This window comes from Eulemur rufifrons, chromosome 6 (genome assembly GCF_041146395.1).
Source record: "Eulemur rufifrons isolate Redbay chromosome 6, OSU_ERuf_1, whole genome shotgun sequence".
NCBI classification, from domain to species: Eukaryota; Metazoa; Chordata; class Mammalia; order Primates; family Lemuridae; genus Eulemur; species Eulemur rufifrons.
In genome coordinates, this window is record NC_090988.1 from 62,661,780 (window position 1) to 62,684,584 (window position 22,805).

Here is a 22,805-nt window from a genome sequence, read left to right on the forward strand (position 1 = left end):
CCCTTGAACAAGGTGGTTTCAGTTTCTGGTACCCCCTCCCTTGTCCTGGGCATATAGCTGAGGAATCAAGTCCAACAGGCTGTCTGCTGGTGTTTGCTCATCCAGGGACTCCTCAGTGAGGATGTCCTTGCCCAAATAGACCCAGGAGACCTCCTCTGGCCCTACTTGTCAAAAACTCCCCTTCCCGTGAGCCCTCAGTTCCGAGGCCCTGGACCCCCCCACTGTCCCTTCTGCCTGACTCATGTGGCCTTGTGTGATGCTCATAGCAGGCTGTGTGGCCACAGGGGGCCCAACTCTGTGAAGAAGCACAGCCTGGACGCCTGGTATTCCTGGCCGAGTTCCAGGCCCAAAGAGGGGCGTTCCCATTGTTTGGACACAAATGGGCCCAGGAGCCTGCCTCCTCCTTCATTCTGAGTATCTCCCCTGTGCTGGGAACATAGAGTTGAGTAAGACAGGTCACTGGCATCAGGCAGTGCACCCCGGAGAGGAGATGGGCCAGCCCGATGCAGTGGGAGAAAAGCTCTGACATCCAGGCAGGGACAGGCAGCTTCTAAGCTGGGCATCCCAGGATGGCCTGAGGGATGCCTCTGTGGAGGTCTGCAGAGCCATCTTCTGCAAGCTCTGGCTTTTGCTTGTGACAAAAGTCGTGTCCCCATGTTTGAATCTAAGTTGGCTCAGGGGAGAGAAGGCAGCCTGCTTGTCCTGGGTGGGCCACCCTACTCTTACTCCTGTAGACGGGAAGTGAAAGTGATTTAAGAGAGGGGAGAAATAATCCCGGAACATGCCAATGCAAAACTGTGCACATGGCGGTGCCTTAGACTCATTAACTATCTGCCGAGTCTCTCCTACATGCCCAGCACCGTTCAGGGCCTGGCCCAGAGGCTTTCACGACTCTTCTGCAGCTCTGCAAGGCTGGGGGTGGCTCCTCGATTTACAGATGAGGAAGCTGAGGCTCACGGAAGGACAATGGTGTGTGCAAGGCTAACCCAATGTAACGTGAGATGACGCCCCCCCCCGAAATGTTCTAATTAACTGAGAAATAATTAGAATTCAAAGGGGGAGAAAAAGTGAAAAATACCTAAGTTCTTGAAAATGACAAAAATATTGGAAGATATATAAAGCATTGCAAAAACAGTCCAACAGGACTCCAAGATTACTAATTCTTTAAAAGCTAGTGATTGGGACATGGTCATTTTTGGCCACATCATGGGATTGCCCAACTTTGTGTTTGGAATAATCTCCCCAGGAACGCTGTGGCTTGCCTTTCAGTGCATGCCTGTCCTTGGTGGTTCCCCTCTGGCTCTTACTCTGGTCAACGCTAGGATGAGTTCTCTGGAAGTTCCTTCACGAGTTGAGCGTTTCTTTATTTCTCAGGATCCTGAGAACCTGGTAATTCCCCAGTTGACTAGAGCAGCGCTACCCAAAGTGTGGTTCACCGGCAGGTACTGGTCTGTGATCCAATGCACACAGCAAGTGAGAGTATTAGAAACTCGTAGAGCAATTCAACATCGCCACACCTCTAAGTCTATGATCATATTTCTAGTAATTTATTTTTACAGTGTCCAGAAGTATCGAGCTACAATGGATTAGAGCACTAAAAAGAACAATTAAAACCTGGTCACTGGCCACAGATAGTTTGAGGAGCACTGAGCTAGCAGAAGGCAGCAGTTATATCCTCACTCTCGGGGCCTGGGAGGCCGTTCTGCTGTCAGGAAATAGAGGGTAACCCTCGAGCCCTGGGCGACATTTGCCTTCATAGTGGTCTTTGTGGTGGGCTTCAAAGGCCCCCCTCTCATGCCTTGAGACAAGTTCTCCATCAAGTGGTTCCCTTGTGACCTCTCAAGGAAGTCCTAGTCTACCCCTTGGTGGCTCTGGGATGGTTTCCATCAGGTGGGGAAGGGCAGGTTGGAGACCCAGTGCTGATTTCCTTAAGGTTGCTTTCATTTCACTTTTTTTTCTTTTTAAAGAAAGTCCCCCTTTCATGGTGGATGTGTGGATGCCGCTAGGGGAAAGGAGACCTTTGGCCCTAATGAAAGGCAGACCCAGGTGTGGTCTCCATCCTGGGTGCCCTGGCCAGGGGACCCAGCCAGTGCCCGGTGCCGTAGAACAACCAAGCAGGCCTGCGACTGCTCCTACATGTTGCGGCAACCCTCCCAGCGACCTCGCGGCCCTCGGCTTGCGTCAGTAATAGCGCGGAAGCCCGGTGGTACAAAGTGAATATTAGCTAAGTGGTTAATAAGGTCTCATTAGGGACTTGTATTCAAAGTCCCAGAAAGTATAGTCTCAGTCTCTGCCAATGCAGGGGAGGCAGTAATTGCGCGTGGGAATCTCGGCATCAGCAGGGTGCCTTTCTGGGAGAGTCCCGTGGAGCCGGTTCACACACTGGGCCAGTGGAGACGGCGCACAGGGGCTGGGTGGGCAGTACAGAGAGTAAATCTGACTTCCCCCTCTCCCTCCCCTCGTTATTTTGATATAAACCCAGGAAGTAGTTTGTATTCTACAGCCCCAGAGGGGCCAAGTTGGGGGCCAGAGCAGGGGACGGAGCATCGGGCAAACAATGGCCTATTGTCCTGAGCCAACGTACCTGAACCTTTCCTGGAAGCAGGAGCCAAGTTTCTTGGCATTTGTATCCTCCTGGAAATGGCAGAGAGTGTGGCTGGAAGCAGAATCCTGGTCTCTCCGAGGCACAGCCAGCATGGGGCAGGGACAGGAGCGGGGGCTGGCCTGGCAGCTGGTGCCCCTGAGAAGCAAAGACTGACGACTCTGTTCAAGTCTGAGGGATCAGACACCCCCAGCAGGCCTGTAGCTGTGGCCTCTGCAGCCCCCAAGGGCCACACCGTGGTCTGGAGTGGCCACTCCAGTTGTTTCTCGTGTTGGGCTTCTTGAGTGAGAACGGGAGCAGGGGTCCCCTGGGCCTCGTCACTCCCACCGGCCTGCTTGGCGCCCTCTCCCTGTTCAGCCCTGTTTCGTGCCCTGTGCTTGTGCGGACTCTGACAAGGTGCTTTGGGTCCTAAGGGTGGGCTCTGCTACCAGGAGTCGGAGACCTGTGCAGGCCTGCTATCACTGGCTGTGCGGTTCCCCGAACTTCCTGCTTTCTGTTTGAGGCTTTCTGTTATCGGATTAGATGTGGCCTCCCAAGCGCAGTCTTGGGTTTAGACGGAGGGCATTACTTCACCCACATGCAAGTTACTGTCATTTGTTGTGGTGATGGCTATCAACCCCTGCCCAGAGGCCTTGCAGCCTAAATTGCTGCTCTCTCTGGCCACATCTCCCAGAAGCTGGATTTGGAGGCTGGGAAAGGTCTGGAGCCTCCTTCTGGAAGCATCAGAAATGGTGCTTCCAGAATCTCATACTGTGCATATCTACCCCCCCTAAGAAGAGACGGTGGCATTCTCAGGGTGGGCTTTCAGAGCTGGTGAGGGAGAGGGGAGCAAGTTGGGGTTTGCTGAGGAGCGTATGTGTTGATTGTGCCATACAGCTGTCTGGGCTGCCAGCTGCCACCCCTTCCCCAGCTCCCTGACACCTTCGTGGGGACGCAGGCATTCGTAGATGCCCTCAGGAGCACAGGCGCCCGCATCCCAGCATCAGGTGGTGGTCCCGGGCCCCCACGGAGCCACTGGCTCCGAGCCGCTGCAGAGCCCCAGCCCGGCCCGCTCCGCACACTGCTCTTGCTGGCAAGTCGGCTGCAGTCCTGCTGGGAGGGACCCAGGTGGCACCCAAACACAGCTCCCCGGGGCCGGGAGCTGCGGGGCAGCTGGGGGAGGCCGAACGTAGAGGAGAAAGGGAGGAGTAATCAAGGTGTGAGGAAAAAACGGTGTTTTCTCTCACTCTCACACCACTCGCCTCTGGTCACCAAAATACGTGTGGGGATGTTTCTCCCACCAACAAAATCTGTAAACATAATGTTTTCCCCGAGTTCTGCGAGCTGTCCTAGCAAATTAATGGAACCCGAGGAGGGAAGCGCTTGCTTATGTTTACTGGTCTATTGTGAAGGATGCAATGGCAGAGACGATGAGCACCCGGGTGAAGAGGTGCGCAGGGTGGCGCCTGTCGGGAGGGCACGAGGCTTCCTTGTCCTCCAGGGCCACCACCTTCCAGGCACCTCCACCTGTTCAGCTACCCGGAAGCTTCCCAAACGCCACCCTCTCTGGTTTCTGTGGAGGCCTCGTTATGTCAGCGTGATTGATTCACTCGCTGGCCATTGGTGATGGACTCAACCTCAGCCCCTCTGCCTACGCCCTGGGTCAGGAGCGGGCTGAAAGGGCCAACCCTTGATCATGGGGTCGGTTCCCCTGGCAACCAGCCCCATCCTGAAGCTATCCAGGAGCCTAAGAGTCACCTCATTAGAGCAAAAGATGCTCCTGTCACCCAGGAAATTCCCAAGGACTTAGGAGTGATAATGCCAGACATGATCACTCAGCAAATTACAAAGAGCTCTGAGGTCTGTCTCGGGAACCAGGGGGCAGAGACCAGATATATATTTCTTATTAGATCATAGTGTCACACAAGGTACTCTTGGCCCAGCCCCTGCTCAGTGCCGGGCATTCCAACACACATTGTCTCCCTCAGTCCTCCCCACAAATCCACGAGCTAAGTACAACTGTCCCCATTTAACTAAACGAGGAAACTGAGCTCACTGCAGTGCTTTGTACGGAGACTCATAGTCTCAGCACCAGCTCGAGGTGGAGCTGGGTCCCCACCCTCCCCCCTGGCCTGTGGCCCCACTGTTCCCTGCACAGCCACCTACGGTCCCCGAGGAGGAGGGGGCTCTACAGGAGGGCACTGCCCCCCAACAGCCATCTGGGAAGGCTTGCCTCCTGATTTCTTTCTCTCCTTTGCTTGGTTTCTCCGACACACTGGCTTTTGGCGGCGACAGGCCTTTTTGGTGACGATTTGGCCCAAGCAACGTGATTCCCTCCACCTGGAGGAGAGTGGCTGCGAAGACCCCAGGACCAAGGCTCAGGAGATCTGAGTGCTGTCCCGAATCTTGCATATATTTGCAGAGTGGCCTTGGATACACCCCTTCCCCGCTCTGGGATTCATTTGTGCCATCTGTGCAAGAAGAGGCTCAAGGAACTCCTGAAGGCCTTGTACCCCCAGTGGGTGTAGTTCTGCCAGTCACCTGGTTTGCCCAGGGCCACAGGGATTTTTCTCTTTTGATTTTTAATCCTTCTTTTCCAATTTTTTATTGTGTTAAAATATATATAACTTAAAACTTAACATCTTAACCTTTTTTTAAGTGTATGGTTCAGAAACGGGGTCTCGCTATGTTGCCCAGCCTGGTCTCAAACTCCTGGCTTCAAGCATTCCTCCCGCCTTGGCTTCCCAAAGTGCTGTGATTACAGGCGTGCACCCGGCCAAGTGTATAGTTCAGTGGTATTAAATACATTCATAATGTGCAACCATCACTATCATCCATCTGTACAACTCTTTCCATCTTGTAAAACTGAAACTCAGCGCCATTAAACAGCAACTCTCCACTCCCCTGCCCCCAACCCCCACAACCACCATTCTACTTTCTGCCTCTGTGATTTTGACTACTCTAGGTACCACACACAAGTGGGATCAGACAGTATTTGTCCCTTTATAGCCACGGGGTTTTATTTCTCTCCTTTCCTCCATCTCCAGAGTGCCTGCTGTTCGCTCCTGGCTGGTCGTGCCTCTCGCGGGACGTGGGCTGCTGTGGGCGTGTGGGCGTGTGGGCGTGGAGCCCTCGCCCACGTCCAGCCTGTTTGCCTTTCCCCTCTGGGTGCTAACTGGCCTCTACCTTTGTCTCTGTCTCCTCCGCCTCCGCTCTCGGTTAGCTGACAGTAGGGAAAGTGTCCAGCGGCATAGGGGCTGCGGCTGAAGTCCTGGTCAATCTGTACATGAATGATCACAGACCTAAGACCCAGGCCAGCTCTCCAGACCTGGTAAGGACATGCACCCCTCAGCCTTCACCCGCAGACACTCGCTCTGGCCTCGCAGGGAGTGTGCGCGGGATGACCCGTCCCTCCCAGGGCTCCCCTTCTCGTGGGACAAGAGGGGGCTGAGGACGGGCTAGGGCAGAGCAGAGGTTAGAAGGAAGCTGCATTTCCTTAAAGGCAAACCTCACTCTGGTCCCTTGTGGATCATTTCCAAGACAGAGCATCTTCCCTGCTGTCTGGGGTTCAGGGGAACTGCTCAGTAGAAAGGCCCAGGTGAAGCCGTAGCATAATTGGGCCTCCCTAACTTTCCGTGTTTAATGTCCAACCTGAACAGCCCCTTTGCACTGGATTGAGAAATAAGTATTGGGAAAAACATCCCTTTGATTTGAGTTCTCCCCTTCTCCCAGCTAGGCCACTTGCTGTGGTCACCTATTCTTTTGGTTTCCTTTTGGCACATTCCCCTGGAATCACCCAGGTGTCCCCCTGCCCGGGCCCACACCCTCCCTCTTGGCATTTACGAATTTAACTGAGCAGACTTGATGCCACAGGGGCAAGGACATGTCAAACGTCCCCAGTGGGCTGGTTTCAGTGACCTCTCTCTAGAGCCCGGTGACCCTTAACCCCCGGGACAGATCCTAGAGAGAAAGTCCCTGAGCAGACACGTTTGAGTGATGCCCACTCTGTCATCTCAGACAATGTCACTCCTACCCCAAAGCCAGGGCAGCCGGCCTGGGGGACAGTCCCTCCCAGGCCCCCCTTGCTGCAGCCGCCTGGGTGGGAGTGCACGGCAGCACCGCTGCAGGGCGGGGGTCTGTGCCGGGAGCGGATCTTCCCACCCCTCACTCTTTGCTGCGGTGACGGTGACGAGGGCAACAAAGGTCCCCAGGATTTAGTGCGGAGTTTCCAAAAGCCTTGGCCTGGCATTCGAAAGCCGAGGTCAGCCCTAACACACCGCTCTTTTCTCCTGATCCCCAGGAATCTACGCGGAAGCCGTCATTTCCCCTGAACCTGGGTGGCAGCAACACCTGTTACTTCTGCAAGAAGCGTGTGTACGTGATGGAGCGGCTGAGCGCCGAGGGCCACTTCTTCCACCGCGAGTGTTTCCGCTGCAGCGTCTGCGCCACCACCTTGCGCCTGGCTGCCTACGCCTTCGACGGCGACGAAGGTAGCCCCAGGGGCCAGGGCAGCGCTGGGTTCTGGCCTCGGCCTCAGACGTGGCCTTGGCCTGGGTTCCTGTCCCTCTAGCGGCTCTGGGACACCCAACACATCCCCAGCAGGGAGTGCAATGTCGTCACCAAAGCTGTTCAGAGAAACTAGGAGCTCCTGCTAGACAGAGAGCCTGCCTGGTCTGGGGGAAGGGGAAGTGTTGGCACCTGCAGTATACCAGGCACTGCTGGGCACCTACTGTGTGCCAAGGGCTTTATGTACATTTCTCATTTAGCCTCACCACGTGCCTTGTCCTGGTGTGGCCAAGAAAATCAAACCTCATAACCTGTGTGACACGCTTGGCACCACACCTGGCATGTGATACAGGTTTTCATTAGTGATGGTATATTCATATTCTTCCTAAAGTATGTATTATAAAAATAACCAGAATAACACCCACTCTGATAAGTGGCCTAAGAGAGATCATCGAGGAAGGAATGTGCTCATTGAAATGAGTGACTGTTTTCTGCTTTTCACACTTGATATTTGCACTGTCATGTATGATGAGAGGCCGCGTAGCATGGGGCTCTCCGTTACATACCCTCGAGCTGAACTGCCCGGGTTCAAACCCAGCCTGCACCCCTTACTGGCCACATCATCCTGGGCCTGTTGCTTAACCTCTTGGCCCCTCAGTTTGCTCATCTGCAAAATGTGGTTAATAGTAATGCCTGGCTCTTAAATTTGTTGTGAGAATTGACGAGAGTTGACCCAATTATTATAAAGGATGCAGAGGAGCAGCCAGAGGGAGGGGATGCACAGGGTGAGGAGTGGCAGGCGGGGCTCAGCGCTCCCGTGCCCTCTCCAGGTACAGCCCCGCCACGTGGGAGCCTCCTCGTAACCAGCTATCCGGAAGCTCTGCTTGGCTTGAGGGTTTTAGCCCCATCCACAGACGCTGCTGCCTCATCTCAGCACCACTGTTTTAAGGCAGGCGACAGAAGGTGCTTCCCAAGTTTGAGCCGTCCTGGGCTTAGGTCCACTGTTGGTGTTTTCTGACTTGGACAGTGGCAGGTACTTTGGCTTGTGTCTACTGTGGTGCTGGTTTATGGGAGAGAAATCTTCATGTATGTGTATGTGCACCTCTTTTTACAGGCAAGTTTTACTGCAAGCCCCACTTCATTCACTGTAAAACCAGCAGCAAACAACGGAAGAGACGGGCAGAGTTGAAGCAGCAGAGAGAGGTATGTTTTGTCTCGAGAGGCCGGGGAGACAGGGAAGACCCTTGAGAGGAGAAGGTTCTCCAGGGTTCCTCAAAGTGAGGTCACCTTTTTTGCCCTGGAGCGATGGAAGCTACTCACATATAAACAAGAGAGCCTCCATTTCCTGCTGTGGATGGGTCCTCTGCCTCAGTCTGTTCCAGATGCCAGCTCCCAGGAGAGGCTGTGCTGGCTTCTCACAAGAAGCCCAGAAAGAGCTTGCCCACGTGCCAGGGGTGGGACGCTAGGCTCAGCCACGCAAAGGCCCCGGGGTCCCTCTGTGCCTGGGGCCCACCTGGCCTCAGACTGCTGCCTGCAGGAATACCTGGTATGGGGTTGACCGTCTGTGGATTCCAAGTCCTTTCCCAGGCTCTTGAAGTCAGCCTGGTGACCAGCCCGCTGAGTTCATAGACGATGTGTGGTAGCGCCGGCCCCGGCAGCCCTTAGCAAACACCTTCTCCCAGGTTTGAGTAATCACCCACCACCAGCCACGAGCTACAACCTAAAACTTAATTTCTCCATTTACTCTAGTTATATAGGATCCTTGTAGAAAACTGGGAAAATAAAGTATACAAAGGAGGAAAGTTGTATCACCTATAAGCGCTCTATCCGGAGAAAACCACAATAACATATTGTAACATCCGCTTCCAGACTTATTTCTGTGTGAATATATTTTAGCCTAGATGGAATCCTATCTCTACAGTTTTATAACCACCTTTTTTTCACTAGCAACATATCAAGAACAGTTTCCCATGACATTAAAAAGTCTTTTGAGACATAATTTTTGATGCCTGTAAGAAATTTTACTTTATGGATGGTCGATAGTTTACTTCTCTGGTCCCATATTATTGAACCTTTATGTTTGATATTTTTATCTTACAAATATTGTTACAATGTACATCTTGGTATGTGTATCCTTATCCGTATTTCCAGTTACTTGTTTGGTATATATCATTAGAAGTGAGATTGCTGATCCAAGGGTGTGTGTATATATTTTGAAGAATCGGGACCGCCGTGGTCACTTCGCCCCCCAGAAAAATTGCGCCCATATGCAGCACCCGCTTCAGCAGCAAAAGGGGGGCCGGTTGCAGAACACAGGGTCTGCCAGGTTCGAGTTTTGTGGCTCTCTTGGTCTGCTTCATTGGAGCAGTCCCTCTGGGGGACTCAGGGACTAAACGCCCACATTGTGATCTCGTTCGCAGGAGGAGGGGACGTGGCAGGAGCAGGAAGCCCCTCGCCGAGACACTCCCTCGGAAAGTTCTTGCGCCGTGGCCGCCATCAGCACGCCGGAAGGCAGCCCCCCAGGTATCTCCACCTCCTCCTTTAGGAAGGCGCTGAGCTGGTCTCTCGGGCTGCCTGGGGCCCTGCTCCACCTTCCCGGGAGCCTGCTTGACTGGATGCAGGGAGCGCTGCGAGCCGCCGGCCGCCATTTCAGGGACAATGCTTCCAACTACTGCTACACCTACGAGCTGCTGAGCCTCGGGCTGCCGCTGCTCTGGGCCTTCTCGGAGGTCCTGGCAGCCATGTACAGGGAGTCCGAGGAGTCCCTCGAGACCGTCCGCACCTGGGTGCTCAGGTGCCTCCCGGTCAAGCTTCACTGAAGCACCCGGCTGCCCCAAAGTGCCTTAACATTTCCGGAGTTGGTCGGCGACGTGTCTGTCGTTTGCTAAGGCTCTGGCCACGAGGCCTAGCGTTCGTTAACCAAATAGCTCCAAGCCAAAGCGTTTCACGTTGGCCACCTCCGCCTGGCCTTGTCAGGGTGAACATCTACTCACGGTGCTAGGGCCAGGGACAACATGAAGGATGTTTTTTATAGCTTTGTACTTTTTTATACCAAAGCGAGCCATATTTCTGGGTTTACATTTCAATTTTTAACTTCTAATAAGCCAAGAGAAAACTCTTTTTTCTATGAGTGTCAATTTTTCTAAACACAAGTTTGCAGTTTATAGCTGGTTTCACACGAACCCATCAACATTATAGTGATTTGTAGTAGCCACTGTCTGCAAAGTTTTAACAGTGGGGATTTTACATACACAAAAGTGAGTGTGCCTTCTCCTCACCGGTGCCTCTCTACTTATGTACCCGGATGTCACTGGTCAACAGCAGGCAATTTTTTGTGACATGGAACTCTAATTATTTTAGAAGAAAAGAGTAGAGAACAAAATAGAATTAAAGCTACAAAAGCACATAGCATATGTAGTTGGCTGTTGTCTGTCCTCCCTCTGGGAGGAGAACTGTTTTGTTCCCTTGTTTTGATGTAAAATAGTAGCTTGAAGGCTTTATCCCCCATAGTAAATCACAGCCAGATGACACAGAACCGCGGGTTTCAACCAGATTGCCATAAGCATACATTTCCCTTCCCACTAATGGGCACGGCAGAGGAAGCCCATTGAACTTGACCTTAGAGAGCTCCGTCAAGCTGATGCAGTGCTGAAGACGAGATATTTCAGCTGGTAGCATTTTAACTCCCGGAGCTGTCCCTACTGGGTCCCCCAGCCCAGGCTGCAGGCTGAGCCAAGGCCACTCAGGGCGCATAAGGGTCAGGCTGAGTGGAGTGGAAGACTCTGCCCTCTCACGGGGTGTCCTTTGAGACTGAGGGCATTGCGAGCACATCAGGCTATTGCAGGGAAATGTGGCCTGTCCACTGAGCATTGCCCGTGGCTGTCCTGGCTGCTTAGTGGCTCCACGGCCAGGCGCACATGGTCAGAATAGTCAGAAACCACTTTCACACTGCCCTAGCAAAGCAACGTGTCTGACCTCCACGGGGAAGCTCTACTGTATGTTGACTGGCAGGGAAGGCTGGGAGTAGAAGCTGTTTATTGACTGACCCAAAGGAAGTTTGCCCTAGTAAGGGCAAAAACGAGCATCGGGCCCACCTACATTCTTCACTCTGAGTATCTGGGAGAGCCCTTGGCTGTCCCCACGCCAGTCTGCCTGGACATGCACAGCTGCAGGGTCTGGTTGAACAATCAGGAGACTGAGAGAGAAAGGCCTTCTATGGTGCTCAGTGTATCCGGATTTGCTGGGCCCAAAATAGCTCTATGCATTTGTTATCACTATCACTGGAGATTCTTCTAGATTAACTAAGGTGGAGCCTGGTGTGAGTTAGGAGCCAGAGTTCTCTACAGCTTTGAGATGACAGGTTTCTATAGAGTGGGAAGAAAGGGTGGTGAGTTTCTACAAACGCCTATCAGAAATCCTTGAGAAGAACAGGGGAATGGCCTTGGCTAAGTCTGTGGGAACCGGCGCCTCCGTCCTTGTTGGAACTGTTCTCAGTCTGATGACTCGCATTGTGTTTTTTCCAATTTTTGCTGGGATTTTAATGTTCAGCATGGTAGGCGGAGCCCTTGATTCCTTTTGTGTTTCATTATGGAGAGTAAATTCTCGAGGTGATGATGTGAACAGCCGTGTTATTGTCATTACAATCAGCTCAGGGTAGACTGAGATGGTGTGTGGAATGTTCTATGAAGCCAGAGTTGGAATCTCTAAGAATGTCCTATATGGCCATAAGGAGACTGGTTTGAATTACTCTGGTGAGACAGGGTGTGCCTAGCAGAAGTCTGAGATTTTTGTATAATATGTTCTGAGACCTCGAACCTTCCTGGTAGACGGTACCAACACGCACAGGTGGATCCCAGAGGGCGATGGCTCTAGGCCCCCATGGCGTATTGGAGAACGAGTAGGAGACACTAGAGGACAGTGGGGCAGAGAGGGAGGTCCCGGGGGCATTTGTAGCTCTAAGTGGAGTACAGGGTGGTGTTGGCAGTAGCAAACTGCATGCGTCCACCCTTGTAATTAAGTAACTGGCCACTACCAGAAAGGTTCATCTCTCCTAAGCAAGCAGTGACTTGTTTGGAGTAGGTTCCCCCTTTTTTTAACGATTGCCTTATTTTCAACTCTGATGCCTTCTCGCATTGTCATTCGTTTTCCTTTTGTCCCTCACTAATTTCTCTTTTCTGTCTTTCTCTCTCTTTCCAACCTCACACTGTGGCCGTCAGTGCATTTCAGCCTTCCAGTGCTACACCCACTTCTTGGCTGACACACTTCTGCTCTGAGGTGACTGGTTTTCTTGCCAATTTCCAGAGAGTGGTACTAACCCCTAACCCGCTTTCCGCACCCCGTCTTCCCCGCCGGTGGTGCTGGTTGCGCTAACTGTGAGTGTCTCGCATCCTAATGGACTCATTCCGTGGCATGGTCGGTTAACAACGAGGGGTGGTGTTCAGCTTGAGAGCCGTGTTCTGCCTGCCCTTCCCCTGGAGCTGGCGGTCTGGTCCACACCAAGTGCATGCCCCGCCGCTCCTCTGTCCCCTGCGCCTGCCTGCCTGCATGCTTTCCCAGGTGTGCCTGCAAAGCCACTTACCTTCTTGGGAGGGTCAACCCTGATGGTGAGTCAGTACCATAGGGAGGGCTCTGTCCCCTTGGAAAAGAACACTTTTGCCTAGCAGTCTCTGAAAAATCTCATGCATATCAGCATCTTCTTAAATTGGTTCCAATACACAGAATAATGTCATTGATCAAAACCCATAGGTGGTTCTTTCTGGAGGGGTTTTAAAAAAACATTTCCTCCCAGGCTTCATCCCAAGCTTGACCCACGCTCTGCAGTTTGAACACATAATCGCAATTGCTCCAGTAACTCCTCTCTCTCTGTTGCAACCTGCACTATAGATCCGATGGTTTTGCTATGGCTCTTCTTATCTCCCTTGGCTCATAAAGCCCCAAATGATCCGGGAGCTTCAAATAGAGCAATCATGAGCCCAGGCAGGGATGTCTTTGAGAAATGACTCAGTTCAGCCCCAGGCCTGGAGCCGCCAGTTCAAACGCCCCTGTGGCTCTGCTTAAAACACACATTCTGCTGACTCATTTACCTGGAGCAGCAGGCCAGTTGACATGCTTTTAAAGAGAAGCAGCTCGCCCAGCACAGTGGAGCTGTGGTAGGCCAGGAGGCCTCACGGTCTCAGGTCCTGCATGTGGCCCAGAGCCGTCCCGCCCCCCAGCCTGTCTGCCCAGAGCTGCATGCTGCACCCCCGCTGCCTCCGTGCAGATCCTGGCCAGTACGAAGTCGTTGCTCTTGTCTTATCTTCTCTTGCAGAGTCTCCCTTCCTTTCTAGAATGTCAACCAAAGAGTGGCATCCTCCCCTGTCAGCCTCCTCTCTAGCTAGGCTCCCAATCTCATCACAACGCATGTCTGTGACCTTTGGTGATCATTTACAGTGCCACACGGAACCCTGTATTTTGCACACAGCAAAACAATGTTTAGCTTTATTTATGGTATTTGATGCTGTAAATGGAAATAAATATGGTTCTTTATAAAGCTCATTGTTTCCTCTCTTCTTTGCCACAGAGGCTTCTAAACCCCCAAACACAGGGATTGGTTGAAGGGGTCTGTTTTCCCTGAACTGCTGGCGGGACTTGCACTGGTGGTGACACAGGGCTCTCTGGGTCTGCGCTGAGGCATTCTGAAAAGAAATATTACCCGGGGGTAATATTTGGAGAATGTCACCAACGCTCCTGGGCCAGGCTTTGGGTTCTCTTTCCTGACAACTAATCGTACCTCGCTGTTCTAGATGCTGGGCATCATGGGTGAGGGTTGGTGTCCCCTCAGCTGTTAGGGACAGACCGTGTTGACAGCAGCCTGCACCCCTTACCCCACACACCCAAGCGTGGCTCTATAGGAGAGCTTTACCTGTGAGCCTTATGCTAATTTAGGCTCCTGGATAGCAAGGTTGGTCTCGAGCACCTCACATCCGGCTGAGTGATGGGTGAAAGGTGAGGAGGAAGGACAGGATGGTAGTCTCGGGATGGCAGTGACCATGGCGGTGTGCTCATCAGACGCAGAGTGGTTTGCCATCTTAAGAGACCTCCCCTGCCCCTAAAGCCTCAGGGCATTCATCGTCTTATGCTGTGAGCTCTGCACACAGGGCCACTCTGAGTACAGCACCCACGGCAATCTCTGGCCCAACTCAGGATGGATTTAAGGGAAGGATTTGGAGTCTCCAGCTAGCCTGGGCAGTGCCAAAGAAGTCTGGTCCTCAGCCTCCCCAGGATGGGATGGCTGCCACCGCCTGGCTAGGTGCAGCTGGGCTTCTGACACTGGCATGAAAAGTCACCTGTGAGCTTCACAGGTGCTGGGTTGGGCATGTGACTCATTCCTTTATGTACTCGCTTATTTAACAATTGTTTGTCCTAGGCATTAATTCTAGGTCCTAGGGATATAGCAAGGAACCACACACAAAGTCCCGGCACCTCCTTGCATTGTAGTGAGTATGTATCTTTGTATTGCTGTTCTAGATCTGATTTGTTTGTTTATCTGTGCAGGCACTCATTTGTTTATTCAACTACGTAATATTTACTGAGCATCTACGAGGATTTGGGAATACAGCAGGGAAAGAAGCAGACAAAAGTCCTCACTCTATGGAGTTTACAGTTGGGTTTTGAGTTTTTTGTTTGAAGTTGGGATGAAGCAACATTGTCAAAGGTATGGCACCCCAAGAGGTGCTTCACAGACAAAGGGTCCCACGGTCACAAAGTTTGAGAAATATTTTATACCAACCTTGCCAATTCTCCCAAACCTTGAAGACTCACAAGATTCATTAGCATGTGAAGTCTCTAAGGAGTCTAGACAAAGTTTAATTAACTTTGTTCAAGTCAGCTTTCCCACACTTATTTGGTTTGGTTTACTTTGGGGTTTTTTGGATATTACAGTCTACATAAATAGTGTTTGGTAAAATATTCTTTAATCCAGAAACACCAGATTAAAGACTTGAAATTTTAAAAGTAAAATAATAGAATGAAATGTTAAATAGAATTAAATATTGATTAGATCATGGGGTGATAACTTTCTAAGCTGGAATCTTCTGATAGAAAAAAAAATCACATAGAAAAACAGGACGAAAATCTGATTGCATACATTTTTAAAATGTAATGTATAAAAATAAAAATATTAACTAGGCAGTCAGACTAGGGGAAAATATGAATTAAATGTGATAACAAAGAAGTTCATTGCCATCATATTTTGAAAGTTCCTTTAAAATTGATGTTGCCAGGCATCTCGCACAGTGTAGGTGATCAGTTAATAGTTATTGATTAGAGAGTCAATGATAAATAGGCAAAGGCTATGAATAGACAGTGTATACTTAAGCAAATTTTAAAAAGTAAACACTAAAAACAAAAAGCAAGCATTTGCAATAATGCTCCTACTGGCTTTTAAAGGAATATGAATTAATTATGTTGCACCCACTGAATTAGTAAAGAAAAAAAGTAGAGTCTATTGTAAGAAAAAGTATGAGCTTAGTCACTAGTATTGAGCAGAAAGTAAACTGGGAGACTCTTTTTTTGGAAAGGAATATGGCAAAAATTGTTAAGATCCAGAAAAGTGTTCCAACTTCTTGGCCCATTAATCCCACTCTAGGGAATCTACTCTGAGGAAGTAATCCGGCAGGAGAAATAAATCTCTGTGCAGCTTGAATATTGGGGAGTAAGGAGGCCAACCAGAGCGGGTGGGCTGGTCTCCTTCACTTCTCTAAACACATTCACTTTTACAACTTTCTTTTTAAAAAGATCTTAGTAAGTAAAAGAAGTCACCGTGTCTTTTATTGCCCCCCAGCCAGCCGTTACCCGTGGAGCGTTTTCTCTGTGCCAAGCACTTTATGTGCAGAGCTCGGGCAGTTCCTCCCTCCTGTGGCACCCTTGAGGTCAGTACCAAGACTAAAGCAGCCCCTCCCTCCCAAAGAAGCCCCCTGATGCTGGGGAGGTGAGTCTAGAGCAGCATCTTCAACTGTGAGGCAGCAGAGTCCCACGGCCCGGGAGTCAGGTGGCTGCTCTAAGAGAACCTGGGCGCATGGTGAGGGCCTGGACTTGGCCACAGACTGGCCTTGACTCCCCGCACGCTGGACTGAGTGGCACCGGGCGTGCCCCTCTGTGCACCGGGACTAGCCAGGCCTCTGGCGTGGGGTTCTGCGGAGGTGGAGTCAGCGAGCGCACCAGCACGGGGCCTGGCACTCAGGGCGGCCAATGCTCTTTGCCAAGTTCTAGAGCACTTTCCTCGTCTCATACGCAAGGAGCCCCCCCGGGAAGACTTTCCCTGTGCATTCTAGATCAGCGGGGGCTCAGGACGCCTGACAGGACATCTCGGTCGGGGACTAGACAGAGGTCCCAAGTCACACTGGGTGGCACCACGTTTTTTTCTCCAGCTTTGTGATCCCCCAGCCCTCTTGAAGGCAAGCAGCCACCCGCCTACAGACTCCCCGGCCTCGGCTCTCGGGTTCCCCTTCCTACTTGCCCCAGCTGCCCACGGACTTTGTTTTTGCTGTAGTGAAAGACAGAGCGTGGGCTCTGGCTCTTTCCAGCTGCCTGCCCGGATGTCCACTGGGCATCTCCGACCCAATCCTCCTCCAACTCCTGATCTTCCCCTGAAACAGGCTCCACCCTTGGCCGCCGCAACTCTGCAAACCTCGATTCACCTCTTCTTGGAGCCATTCTTGACTCTTCTTTCTCTTGGCCCCACACCCCAACCATTGGCAAATTCCAGGAACATCCAGAACTCGTCCACATCTCACCACCTCCACGCTCCCCGGCCTCAGCCCCTGTCATCTCTTCCTGGCTCATTGCAGCGGCCCCTCCGAGGCCACCCACTTCTCCCTCCAACACAGCTGCGGGGGTGGTCCTCTTAGAGCTCAAGCCAGGCCTCCCGCTGCTCACAGCTCTCCAGCCCACTGCACAAGTCAGGGCTCTGCAGGGTCTGGCCCCTGTGCTCTGACCTCCTGTCCTGCCTCTCTCGCTCACACACGCTGTCCCAGCCACACGGGCCTCCTCACACACCAGCTCACTCCATCGTAGAGCCTTTGCACTGGCTGTTCCCTCTGCCAAGAATACCCTTCCCAGTACCCACTGGCTGAACCCGTCCGTCATTCAAGTCTGTTCACACGTCCCCCTCTCAGTGAGGTCTGCTATAGCACTGCACCCCGCACTCCCAGAGACCCTGCTCCCCTTTACCCGGCTAGACGGTTTTTCTGTCGCATTTACGTGTAATGCATTCGTTTAGTGTGTGTGTTGTTTAATCTGTTCCCCCCTTGCCTCAGCGCAAGCTCCATGGAGGCGGGGTCTCTGTTTCTTCTGAATGCTTTTATAACCCTGACAGGTAGAACACTGCTCTGGACATAGTGGGACCTCAGGAAATATTTGTAGAATGTGTGCCCTCTGGCCTGGACCTCAGCCTGGGGAGCGTGCAGCCACCTGAGGCTGGGGAAGGCCTTGCTGGCGTCCAGTCGTGGTTCAGGAGGGAGACCTGGAAGGAGAGAGGATGACATTGTGTGTCCTGCTGCCTCTGCAGAGTCTTGATTGTGAGAAGGGAGTTTTGATTTTGCTTCTGGGAGTGTCACCTCCACATACATCTTGAGGCAGAGGTGGCAGGTGAGGCTTGGTGCCCCTCCCAGGGACAGGCCTGAGGTTGGCAGCAGAGAGCAGATCTGGGGGGCATGATGCCTTTCAGATACCAAGGCCTGGGCCACCGGCCTAATACGTATCCTCTGTCACCTTCTCACTGTCTCCTGCTCTGGGGTCCTCACATAGGAACCCGGTGGCAGGTTTGAGACAGGGATGTGGGGGTGAATGCTCTACCCACCGCAACCTGGGTGGAGAGTGGGGCCCCCACGCCAAGGCATGTGGGTGGCTCGATGTAGCTTTGACCTCGTAAGTCTAGTCATCCTGCAAATGCCTGTACCTGAGCCCAGGAGAGGCTGCCTGCCAGCTGCAGGGGGCCAGGGAGCGGAAGACCCACTCCCAGATAGAGAAGCTGACTCTTCCATTGGCGGGGCCTAGAAGTGCCAGAAGATTAGGTCTCCTCTCTTCCCAGCCCCAGCCCATACCAGGCCCACAGGCCAGGGCACTACCCCTGGCTATGGGGACACCACCAGGGACTCATGGCAGTGCCTGCCACCCCCATCTGCCCCGAGGCAGGCTGTACAGGGATTGTTTGCTCAGCACTGGGTTCAGCTGCTGCCCCGGCCAGGGGTGTGGACAGGAGGGAAGGACAGTGGCCCCAGGCTACTTCCTTCCTGCTTTACCACGTTGCTGTTGGGCCTTCCCAGAGACTGAGAGTTGTCCCTGCCCACCTCATTCGGGGAAACCCAGGTGTAGGGTCTGGCTGTGCCCAGCTGGAGGCTCGGAGCTGGCCAGCCGCGGTGCCTGTTAGTGGCAGGGAGAAGAGGAAGAAAAGAGTCAGGGTCCAAGAATGAAGGCTTCGAACCTGCTGGTGTTGGCAAGAATCCAGCCTCTTGCTGCTCTGGAGCCCGCAGGGCTGCAGGGAAGATGCTGTGTGTGCTCCACCCCTCGCCTCAGCGGAGGAGACCCTGGTGCTCGGAGGGAGCTGTGTGATGAGGCTGATGCTGGAGTGTGGCCCGAATGTGGCTGCTGTTTCCCTGGTGTGGGGCCCAGGGTCCAGGATGAGGGCTATGGGGGAAGGGGCCCAGCCTTGACCCACTTCCACACCTGTCCTGTCCAGGGCCGTGTCTTCCCTCAGGTTTGCTGTTAGTTTAGTTTATTGGTCTCTGTACCAAGTTGCTGCCAGGGCCGGGCAGGGCCCTTTGAGTCACAGTGTCTGCCCTGGTTTGCGGTCAGCAGAGGGTGTGTCTGTGTGTACACGCACCTGCACACAGACGGGGCCGGGGACACCTGGCCCGAACACAGCCAGGCAGGGCAGCCATGCCCCGGGGTGGAGGGTGGGCCCACAGGCCCAGGGCCATACACCAATTAGTTATCCCCTGAATATCCCCGGACACTCCTTTCCCATTAGTGCACCCTGAGAAGTCACTCTCAGAAGCCCCAGGGAGGCATCTGTGCCTTTGTCTCTAAAGGGCCACACACTGCAAAGGACCTTAGCACTGGCACACACAAATCTCCCCCCCAGAGCCATCGCAGCATCCCCCGGCAGTGGGTGGGAAGACCCACCGGCCACAGGACCCTGCCCAGGGCCCTCCCTTGTCCCGCTGTGGGGAGGCCATGCCCTCGTCCTGGACATCTGCCTGTCTGTACACAGAAGCTCTGCCCTCCCCTTCCCCTGCTCTGCTTTGTGTTGCAGGGGTGCAGCCATGCAAACCGTGTTGCCAGGCTCCCCTGCACTGGCTTCCTGTTAGCTTTGACCATGGAAGCTTGGAGGGGAGTGGGGGGGCGGGCTGCAGGGCAGGATCAGGGAAAAGCCAGGTGTCCCTTCAAGCTCCCCACCTCGTGGGGTGGCGCTGCCTCTGCACTCTGGCAGCACCAGCTCTCCCCATTGTCCCTCTGGCCAGTGGCCTCCCACGGCCGCTCATCTCTGGTCGCCTCAGACCCCTGCCTGGATTTCAGCTCTTCCAACACCATTGCAGTTCGTTTCTGGGATTGACTTTCCTCTGCTGAGCTCCTGCGTGGTTCTGTTTCCTGACTGGATCCTGTACACTTGGTTTCATCGCTCTCTTTCCCAACTTTTTTCCTTGGAGAGAGTAGTGGATGAGATGGGGGATGGGGGGCGTTTGTCCAAGTGCAGAGCCAGAAAAGGCCCTGGCAGATGGGAGCTGTGTGACCTTGGACAGTGCGATAGCCCCTCTGAGCCTCAGTTTCCCTTCTTGTAAATAGGATTATAACAATCTGCAGGAGGACGTGTTGCTTTGTCGTCTCCTGAGTGGAAGAGTCTCCAGACTTGGGTAGAAAACAGGAGCGATTTCACCAGCGGAACCGGGGAGCGAAGGTCCTCTCTGGCCCGCAGCAGGGGCCTGGTCAGGAAGGGCCTCTGGACGTGGCTGCTGGGGACAGTGTGTAAGGACAGACGTTTCCCCAGGCCCTGCCTGGCTCTGCCTTTCTCAGGCTTGTAGGGGGCTGGCCCAGCACCTCGGGTCTCTGGGGTCTCGTCTTCCATCAGGGAGCGGCGGGCTGGCCACAGCGCTGAGGCGGGCTGAGGTGCTCAGTTCTGGGCAGACCTGCTTCCCGCCACGGGCCGCGGCAGCCCCTCTGAGTGGTGCCGGATCCCCTCCTCACCCCACCCCCACGTGCCTCCTCTCCTGGCACCCTCAGCCCTGTGCCAGCGAGTACACATGACTTCAGGCAAGGAGCAGCCGGCCTGGGGGAGGTGGTGAGAGGCTGGCAGTGTAGACCTGTGGCACAGGTGAGCATACCTGGACCCTCACCTGGGGCCGGCCACAGATACAGCTGCTGTGTCCCAGTGGCAGGCGGTTCAGCTGCAGTGGCATCTGGCACTGTGTACTCACGGGGTGGCCCCGGCTGAGTTCTTTTCTCTGGACTCCACTGCCTTCCGCTCATGCAATGAAGATGGCGATGCCGTCCTCTCAGAGTTGTCGGGATGATGGAGGCAAAGTGCTCAGCAGGCACGTGGGTGCCGGATCTGAGTCGGTGCTTTCCTTACTGCCGTTAGTATTGCTTCGAGGACTCGTGCTGGTCCCACCAGGACTGCCACTGCGGTATGTGCACGTGGCCAGGAGCCCTCCGGGAAGGAAGAGGTGTCTGGAAGTAGAAACTTGACTGGAGAGATTTCCTCCTAGGGCTGACTGAACCCCAGAGGCCCAGCGGTAGTCTGCGGCCTGGGCCTTGGGGACAGAGGCAGGAGAGGAGTGTGGCCCGCTCTGGGGCTCATGGCGTGGGCATGTGGGGCGGAGGAGGCACCAGCTTCCTTTCCACAAAGTCCCTGCCTTCCAGCCCCACCCTCCACACATGTCCAGGCTCCCTGTGAGCAACACTGGCCCTGGCCTGCCCAAACTGGGGGGCCATCGGTCAGCCATGCCCTCTACCCTCCAAGAGTCTGGGGAGCCAGGATGAGCCCTGTTCCACCCCTCAGTCAGAACTCTCTGGAAGCTGGACCCCCAGGTGTTCCCCACAGGTTTGGTCTGAGCCCTGCGGTGAGAGGCTGTGGGTCTGGCACCTCCGCAGCCCGGCTCAGCTCGCCTGCGTGTGGCCACCTTGTCCTGCCAGGCCGCCCCCAGCTCCACTGCTCTTCGCCCCTCAGCCTCAAGCCCAGTTACAGTGGCGCCTTCAACCCAAAGCATCTGTTGCATGAAGTCAGATCTCCCTCCCCTCCGCCTCTTCCCTGCCTCACTCGTAGATGGTCTACCTGATGATGTAGATATTTGTGAACATGCCTTGTCCCCTCCGTGGGACAGGAGGAGATCCTCGAGGGCAGGGGCCGTGGTGGCTGGTGCATCTCCAAGCCCCCAGCACAGGCCTGTGTCCGAGGAGGGCACATCTACGGCTGTGCAAGTGTTCGGGCCACAGCTCACAGGTCCACACCTGCCTGCACTCAGATAGGAGCCGGGTATGGAGCTGGTCTCTGCCACGCCATTCTATGTCAGCAGCCTCCCAGATCCCAGTGGCTGATCGTGCCTGTTTCTTGCTCGTGAGCCTGTGGGTTGGCTGGGTAGCTCGGCTGTAGGCTGCAGGTCCAGGGTGGGCTGGGCTCCCACAGGACCAAGTGGGTTGGCTCCAGGTCAGTTCCCTGTGCCCTTCCATCGGGGACCCCAGGTGAAGGGGCAGTGGCCATGTGGGACAAGCTCTTTTCACAGTAACCTAGCAGGAGCGTGAGTGACCAGCCAAACCAGCAAGCCCATTTATCTGCTCACGGCACCTCCACGAATGTCCACTGGTCAAGGCAAGTCTTGCAGCCAGGCCTCACATCAGTGTGGCAGGGACACATGCCCCACCGACTCTAGTGGGAGGGACTGCAAAGCCACAGAACAGGTGTGACTCAGTTACAGGAGGGCGTGAAGAACATTCCAGCCCAAACTCCCGGAATAAAGGCCACACGCAATGGTGTCCACTTGTGGCTCTGCTGTGCTCCCAGACGTGCAGACTGTCCCCATCCGCTGGCCGGATATCTGACCATGTGCTGGCGTCTTGCCCTCGTGGAGCTTCAGTTTTCTCAGCAGGAAAATGGGGCTAACTGTAATGCTTTCCTCAGAGGATTACGTGAGGCTTAACAGACTTAGTATGTGCAAAATGCTCAAACAGTTCTTGGTATATATTGAGCACCCAAGAAAAGTAAGCTGCCACTGCTACCGCTGCCACCATCATGTCACCATTATTAGTATGCAGCGGAGCATCCAGTTCTATTCCTGGAAAGCCTCCCACCCCCAGTCGCGCTAACAGAAGTGTAAACACACGTACACACACACCAGGGGACACAAACCGGCAACCCACGGGCTAAGTCTGCCTGCAGATGTGTTTTGTTGGACCTGTACGGTCATTTAAGACTTGAGGCATTTCACATAAAAATCAAAATTTCTTGAGTTATTTTCACAGGTGGTAAATACAGGCAGGGAGTAGGTGACATGTCCCCGAGAGAAGGTGTGGGGTGACAAGCTGGGCGGGCTCAGGTGGAAGCATGAAGGCCCGGCGTTAGAGGACTGGCCGGGAAACCGGGGGCCGAGGGGCACAGCAGAGAGGCAGGGAGAGCAGGCGTCGCCAGGAGCAGGGAGGGACAGCGGCGTCCCCAGAGCCCTGGGAACTGGGCTCAGCAACAAGGAGG

At 53.9% G+C, this 22,805-nt stretch overlaps 1 protein-coding gene across 7 annotated transcripts in view; it reads left to right on the forward strand.

Moving 5' to 3' along the window:
* MICAL2 (microtubule associated monooxygenase, calponin and LIM domain containing 2) overlaps positions 1-22,805 on the forward strand; it is a 217,363-nt gene that overhangs the window by 131,078 nt on the left and 63,480 nt on the right. For 2 of the 7 annotated variants that reach the window (XR_011233701.1, XR_011233702.1), the window contains 6 exons: positions 5,805-5,912; positions 6,882-7,071; positions 8,202-8,290; positions 9,508-9,610; positions 12,304-12,459; positions 13,395-13,621. Coding sequence is in view for 5 of the 7 variants with exons in the window: in XM_069471167.1 (XP_069327268.1) it covers positions 6,882-7,071; positions 8,202-8,290; positions 9,508-9,906 (678 nt within the window). In the remaining 2 variants the exon portion in view is untranslated. Of the gene's footprint in view, positions 1-5,804; positions 5,913-6,881; positions 7,072-8,201; positions 8,291-9,507; positions 13,622-22,805 lie in introns of those variants that run through there. The other 5 variants (XM_069471164.1, XM_069471166.1, XM_069471165.1 and 2 more) reach the window with 4 other exon arrangements.